The sequence below is a fragment of the Glycine max genome, chromosome 3 (assembly GCF_000004515.6).
Source record: "Glycine max cultivar Williams 82 chromosome 3, Glycine_max_v4.0, whole genome shotgun sequence".
NCBI lineage: Eukaryota > Viridiplantae > Streptophyta > Magnoliopsida > Fabales > Fabaceae > Glycine > Glycine max.
In genome coordinates this window covers 42,494,322-42,502,170 of record NC_016090.4, presented here as the reverse complement: position 1 = coordinate 42,502,170, position 7,849 = coordinate 42,494,322, and the positions used below count along the sequence as shown (strand labels likewise).

At 34.2% G+C, this 7,849-nt stretch overlaps 1 protein-coding gene across 1 annotated transcript; it reads left to right on the top strand.

The window, feature by feature from the left end:
• The first annotated feature begins 1,693 nt into the window (after positions 1-1,693).
• Positions 1,694-5,653, top strand: LOC100802555 (myosin-binding protein 7). The gene is made up of 4 exons (XM_003521458.5): positions 1,694-1,958; positions 2,162-3,621; positions 3,806-3,852; positions 5,251-5,653. Exons 2-4 carry the CDS (start codon positions 2,371-2,373, stop codon positions 5,357-5,359), a joined length of 1,407 nt encoding a protein of 468 aa, XP_003521506.1. The 5' UTR covers positions 1,694-1,958; positions 2,162-2,370; the 3' UTR covers positions 5,360-5,653.
• The last annotated feature ends 2,196 nt before the right edge of the window (positions 5,654-7,849 follow it).

Genomic DNA, 7,849 nt, shown 5'->3' with positions numbered 1-7,849 from the left:
TCTTCATGCCATCTGTTTCCATTTTTAATTGATTTCAGAAATACCTTAACATAACCCCACTGTCTTAACCTCACATGAAGGCGCATTATTGTGTAAACATTCTTCTAGCATATTCCCCTTGGTGTTGCTGTTGCAGATGATATTATTATTAGGCATACGCATGGTGATTTCCTCTAGTATAAAATGTAAATAACTTGTTTTGCTGATGACAATAAAAATAAAAACAGTCATCACTTTCACTACTCACAACATAAAACGCCCTGAGTCTGAAGCGAGAACCCCAAGTAACAGACAGAGTGGTACTCCTGACTTATATTTAACACCAAAATGATGTGACATATGTTGATGCGGGGCTCTCAAAAAATGGAAAGAATGATCTATAATTAAGGTGAAAAAATTCAATTAGATGCATTCATCCAGAGTCAGTAAAACTTGTATGCTGTTTATTTGTGTGTTTAAATTTGTCAGAATACGCATGCAGTTTTAATATTTTTAAATTTTTCAACGACTTTTCAAATTATAAATTAGAAATGTTATACATTAATTATGAGCAATCAACAGATACTTTACACCAATGACAAGAAAAAAAACACTCATATTCACTTGGTATTTTTTTTATACACAGCAAAAAGAAGTGAGATTGATATAATTAATGTAAAGTATACCCTTTTATATTAAAAAATTATAATTGACCTCTATTTGTTGGTCAATCATCCCTATCAATGAAGTACTACTCTAAATGAATCATTCAGTCATGACCATGTCAAAATTAATGATGGATATAGTAGAAGAGATAAAGTGGAGGGAAAAGAGGTTGAAAATTACATTTATCTAATATATGATGCAAGTGATAAATCATTGCTAACGACTAACTCAAAAGTGTGAATTTTAAGCCCCTAGCTGCTTTACTCTGCACTTTTAGTTATATCTCTTTGAAACCTATACCCTAAATGGTGTGTGGAAGAGATAAAATGGAATAAAAAGAAGGCTTAATTAAAATGGATAATTTTTATTAACCTTCACTGCACTACTTTTGGTTCTTGTTTATTTTGTTTAGTTTGATATCGCATTTTATAAAAAAAATATTTTAATTCTTTATTTTATTTAAAAAAATTAAATTAGTTCTTATCGTCACAAAATTATACTGTGATGTTCGTGGATGGAAAAAACAAAACTAAGTAATATGATAAAAAAAGATGTTAACTAGATTCATATTGTGCCTTCAACTTTTAAAATGGTCTTACATATAACTTTTAAAATTATAATAAGTGATACTACAATCTTCCTGATAATAATCTTCTCTATTCGTCTTTGTTTGTATTCATTATTTTTTTTAATTATAATATTGATATGAAATAGTTTCGACCTATTCTTTTCTTTTTTATCATTTACTATCGGAATATTTTTTTACATAAAAATCAACTTTATATATCTGAAATATTAGATTAATATTTTTAAGCCTATTAATATTATTATTAAACAACACGTTACAATGTAACTTTATAAAATATTTGACGAATTACCATTTCGATAACTTTTTTCACAAGTGCAATTTTAGCAATTAATTTGCTCATCCTACTCTTTTTAAAAACATTGATTGCATGCTTCAATGAGATTTTAAAAAATGCAAAAAATATTCACTTATCTAAGTAGGAGTAAAATACTAAAATAGGAATAAGAAAAAAGTGCCACCCTCGAGACGACCGAAACCGTCGATTTTCAGATATCTGTGGGGATAAGAGAAAGAGAGAGTAGAGCTCAACGTAAACGACGTCAACAAAATCCACAATCCATATCTCAAGAGAGATTAATAAAAAGAAAAGAGGTTAAAACAAAACAAATTCAATCTAGGGTTTCCAAATCATTCTTCCCTCCAAACCAAACACCCGCATTCTTTCCTCCCAAGAAAGCGGGTTCACCCTTTCTCCATTCGTCAACCGCATTTCTTCAACTTCAAGGTCATTCTTCCTCTTCCTTTTTTTTTTCTTCTTCAAGCTGAAACCAGAGGGATCAAATTTCTGCCGTGTTTATTCCTTGCAATTTTATTTTTTTTTCCTTTTCCGTCACTCAGTCATTGTAGATTTGTTTTCTTTTTCATTTATTGTTATTAAAATAGCTTAATGACATCACGTGATTGTTGTTTTTATATTTTTTTTATTAGGTTTATGTCTCATTGGATGATTGATCCAAGGGAGAAGGTGCTTGACATTGGAGGGAGGGGAAGAGAGTGCTTGGTGGTGGTGTTTTGAATTGAAAAACGAGAGGATATCGCAGATTTTTTTCTTATCGTTTTCTTCATTTGTTAAAATCATCGGTGAATTTCGTTTTATTTTCGAAATTGTTTCGGTTTGAATGCATGCATTTTGATTTATGGATTTGGAATCTTCTGGCGATTCGGTGAAATGCTGCAAGCACTGTGGATGCGGGTGTAGTGATTGCTCCATGGCAGCTCAATCTTCAGGGAATTGGCTCCGTTCTGTGAAAAGGAAGCACAAGCAGCTGGAACAGGGCGACCAATTCTCTGTGCCGGGGCCAGATTGCGATCTGGTGGCGCGTGTTGAGATTGGGAATGAATGTGATGCACTACGCGAGGCTGTCAGCAGCCAACAGAAATCAATACAGGATTTGTATGAAGAATTGGAGGAGGAGAGGAATGCGGCCTCCTCGGCTGCGAATGAGACCATGACAATGATATTGAGGCTGCAGAGGGAGAAGGCAGAGCTTCAGCTGGAAGCACGACAGTTCAAGAGATTTGTGGAAGAGAGGACGTCGCACGATCAGCAGGAGCTTCTAGCATTGGAGGAATTGTTGTATAAGAGAGAGCAGGCAATTCACTCGCTCACATGTGAGGTGCAGGCTTATAAGCACAGGTTGATGAGTTTTGGCATCAGTGAGTCCGAGGGAGAAGGGGATCAGTATGAATTTCCCCCTTATGAGTACCCTCCTTTGAGATGTAATGCAATGCATGCTTCAACAGATGATAATGATGAGATAGACATTGACAAATATGCATTTGGCGAAACTCCTAAGGACCGTTTGAAGAACCTGGAAAGTAGGATATCTCAAATGGAGAGAAGTCCCACTTATAGTCAGATGGATGGGGAATTCAGTGGAAAAAATATTCTAGAGAAGGTGATAGTTGGACAGTCTCCAAGACGGGCTAAACATTCCAGGAAATTTTCCTGTGACTCGTCTTCATTGTGCCCTGAGTATATGATGGATTCTCCTAGCTTTAGGAAGATAGATGAGGATCTTTCCAATTTGAAGAAGGTAGATAATGCATCGGAAGCTGGTGATGATATGATTGATAAAGTCTATACAATTGACTCTGAGTTCAAAGCCGGAGCTAGCGTTTACGATTATTATGCAACCACTCCAAGGGACTTTGTTGATCATGCAGATTTTGAAGATCTACATGTAAAGAAGCTTTACATGAGGCTTCAAGCACTTGAGGCTGATAGGGAATCAATGAGGCAGGCAATCATTTCAATGCGCACTGATAAAGCACAGCTTGTTTTGTTGAAGGAAATAGCTCAAGAATTGTGCAAAGAGATGTCACAGCAGAAAAAAATGACAGCGAGATCCTTTATTAGCAGCTTTTCATTCTTTACAGTTTTTAAGGTACTTTATAAACAACTGGTGTCTGCAAATTATATGAAAATATGGACTTGTATCCTAGTTAATTTGCCCATTTTTTTAGCTTAAGGTACCTTTGATATAATTTCTATTCTTCACATTCATCTCATGGTTGAAGATTTTGACAGTAGCAGCACTTATGCTATTTCATTTTTCTTTTTTTGTTCAGTGGATTGCTTCAATTGTTTTCTGGAGAAAGAAAGCTCATCAAATCAAGTAAGCAGTTAGTAGCTTTAGTCTTTATTTAAAAATTTGTGTACCACATCTGGTGGGATGTTGCCTGGTGATTGAGTTGAAATGCGCAGTCTCGAAAAGTGTGCAAAATCAGGCATAATTCTCACAACCACCGTAGCCAGAAATCATTTAAAGAAAACAATAGTTTTGAATTCAGTAGTCTCATAACGCATAATGTTTGCAAAAGAATGTTGTAACATTGATCCAGTCATTCTACATTTCTGAAGATTCTTCATTTTCCTGTGAAATTTGACGAGTATAGTTCCTCTCCACTTGCTAAAAGAAATGCACATCTCCAGTCCTTTGTGGTCTCTGCTGACACATGGAGTAAAACTGATCTAATGCTTATTTAAAAAAAAATGAATCGAAGACAAAACGGATGTTTTAGGTGCTCTCTTTGGTAAAATGCAATGCCGTTTACGGTTTATGCATCAAGTAAAACTTAAAGAAGTTTTTTTTTTAACTCCCGTATCATTTTCCTTGGGCACACAGCACTTCTCCAGTTTTACATTGCTGGTGCCCTGTTCGATAGCTGGAATTGCATCTCAGAAACAATTTGTATGCCTCACTGGAAGGGGAGTAGAAAGTTTTCAACAAGAACAATAGAAAAACGAGATTAAGCCTGTCAATAATGTGTCTCACTAAACGAGTCAATTGTTGGAGCCTGGAAGGGTTCATAGTTGATACAGAAACACCACTTCAAGTTACCAAAGGCACATAACACAACATAAGTGGCGTAGTGTGTGTTGATTCTCCTATTTTGTCGTATTTCAATGTGCTAGAGCAAAATCCCCATTATTGTTCATTCGCCTTTCTTCTATTTTCCTTCTAACATCATTCGACTCTCTCTCTCTCTCTCTGGTGAAGTGTTCCTGGGTTGAAGGTTGCAGGGGTTTGGCGGTGGCAGTCCACGTCTCAGCCTCTCATTCTCAGTATTCAAAGGACCGATTTCTGATTATGAGTTAGGATATGATCTGGATTCATGGTTCTGTTTCGAAGCACCAATTTTTGCCTATAATACGAATCAAAAAAATTCCCTTGCTGCCGCATTTGTCTCAACTTGCAGGTCGTGGCGATACCAAAACACTGTGGTCTTACCCTTGGAACCTTGTTGCAACCCAAAACACAATTAAATCTGAACCATGGAAAGAATTTAATCACGTGTCATGCCTAGATTAAGTCCTCTCAAAGCACACTTATTAATATAACAAATTGTATATTGATACAGTCCTCTCAAAGCAAACTTATTAATATAACAAATTCAATGTGTTGAGTCTATTAATGATGAGTTTAGAGGGTACATAAGGAACTTTGTTAGGGGATCCTTGAATGATTGCTTGACCAGAAATTATCCATCTTCTGAACTGCTTCTAATTGTAGGTATATGTTTGGGCTACCATCTGACAGTGGGGGCTTGCTAATGCTGCTTGACAAGGGACCCCATGTAAGGTCATGGAGATATCTTCAAAGTACACAAGTGGGAGATTAGTTCTCCAATTTTTCTTTTTTTCTTTTTTATCAATGGGGAAACATCTCCAATTATTGTTTTAGCTTAAAGGGTAAGCTCATATGTGGGAGTGGGGAGCACCAACTGAGTCTGAATCACACTATAATTTTTTTCCTTTCTCTTTTCCTTTAGATTTTTCTCGCCAAAAAGGTGGCGTTTTGTGCAATGGTCTTTTATTTCTTTTGTATGAAATTAAATGTAATTTGTTGGTTGACTGATGAAAACTTGGATATGACAATATATTTCAGCAATCTACCCGAGTTTATAAATTGAAAATGTATCATTTTAGCTCTAAATTAATTACCATTAATATCATGAAACTATTTGGATTATTTGTAATGTTAAAACATTGGGTAACACTAACACCAATGTTAGTCAGAATAAAGCAGTTTGGTATGGTTTTTTCCTTTTCTATCCCTCTAAGTTTTAGGATATTTTGAGTGTATCTGCAGCAACTAATTAACTTGATGAGGAAGGAAAGTTTAATGGGGTGACTAAGCGTTCTTTTCTTGACTGGCTGAAGTAGAGATTTTACAAAAGAAACTAATGAAAATTGTATAGCTCATGTTTATGGTTCTTTTTCTTTTTATGTAGTCTAACATCAGTGGTGGTCTTCAGATTTTAAATTTGTTGTGTTTCATTTGTATGCATCTATTTTGCACCCCTTGTCTGCTTTTGGAGATTTTAAAACTTTCATGATCCCTTATTCCTAACCCAATTGCAGCCATACCATACAAGTATAGTAATGACATGGAACATATTCAGGTTGAGAAATGTTAAAGCACAAATTGTAGGCAATCGCCCTCAAGAAAGAGCAAGGAATTTTGTAGTTTGCTTATCTGCTAATCATGTTCATGAGTCATCTCATCCGCAAGAAAGCAAATTATTTAGATCCTTCTCTCTAGATTTTGTTGTGATCTAGGATGAGAATAAAATAAAAGAGAGAAAAATAAATAGCAGTGTATTTTTCTTTTAATTAATTGAAAACAAAATGTGAATAAAAAAATTGTTAAAGCACATTACTTTTAAATTATAAGAATAAAAATAGTACATTGATATTTAAATCATAAATAACAGGTTAAGGGTGTAGTTTAGTTGGTTAATCAAAGCGTATGTGTTATTGGAAATCCTCTTATACTATCTTTGATTTCTATGGGAAAAAAAATCATAAAGAACAAATATTTATATTACAAGAGAATCAAAGATTTAAATGAAAATATTATAGAGGTTGTAGTAATATATGAATAAAATTTGTACATGAAAAACATCTTAATTTTAATTTTTTATCGTATAATATTAGATGTTGATCTTTTTTTAATAGGAGTTTGAATCCACCATATTTTTTCTTTACTTTTTTTCTTAATCACCCAATCAATCTTATATCTCTTCTTAGTATCTAAACTATGAGTGAAAGTATTTACATTACCTGAGAATGAAAGCTTTATGTGAAGAATTACCAATATATAAATTTTGTTTGAACATTTGCTTCTTTTATGTGAGAATGAAAAATTTACATGATCCGTTCTTTGCTCAAATTCTTATGCAAATAATTTTATAAACCTGTCTAAGAGAAGACAAGTATCAATTGTTAATGTATTTTTGCATATTTTTTTTACATAGGAAATTTGGGATTGGCATATGTCGATTAATCTGGTGTTTTCTTCCTCATAAAAGGGGCGATTTGTTTTCTAAACATTACAATTGATAAACATGAATCTTATTTTAAAACATAAAATTTAAAATGACTAAATGTTATTTAAATCAAGATTTGTCATATAGTAACAAAAGATATTTTCTGTTAAATATAAGTTTACGTCTAACGCGATTTTTATAAGCATTTGTCGAAACTTGAAAATTCATAATAAATTTTAAAAAATAAAATTCATTTATTTAACTAGAAATTTAAATTATCACTACTACTATCTTTACCAAAAAAATTAATACTACTATAATTCCGCGAATCTTACACGATGGACTATACCCTGTGCAAGGTATTCTTCCCACTAATGGCTATAAGAGGCATGGCGCTTGATGATTATTGTACCCTGTGCAATGCATATCCTGAAACTCTAAGTCATGCTCTTGGTGATTGCACATGGGTAAGAGGGGCATGGAACAATCTGGGAATCAATGACACTTGGAATTTTTTCCAACATAATGTTCATAGGTGGATTGAATCTAACATATGTAATGGTTCAGAGTCAAACGAAGTGGGTGAATACTGAATACTGCTGGAGTATGTGCAAATATTAGGTCCTTGGTGCACGACAACAGTGCAAGAGATGAGTTTATTAAAGCTCTGCAACTTCATGCTTCGTTGGAATCAATGTTGCATGAATACCCTGCTGAAGACTTGGCCGCGTGTGGAGTAGTAATGGGGAGTTTATCAAAGCTCTCTAGAAGATTGGGGCATTGCTCGAGATGTTGGGGCTCATATGATGGTGGTTGAATCTGATTGTTCTGAAGCTTTAA

Excerpts from the sequence above, each read along its gene's own strand:
- LOC100802555 (XM_003521458.5), top strand. The coding sequence starts at position 2,371 with ATGGATTTGGAATCTTCTGGCGATTCGGTGAAATGCTGCAAGCACTGT. Across the intron at positions 3,622-3,805 it reads CATTCTTTACAGTTTTTAAG|TGGATTGCTTCAATTGTTTT; the intron begins GTACTTTATAAA and ends TTTTTTGTTCAG. Across the intron at positions 3,853-5,250 it reads AAGAAAGCTCATCAAATCAA|GTATATGTTTGGGCTACCAT; the intron begins GTAAGCAGTTAG and ends TTCTAATTGTAG.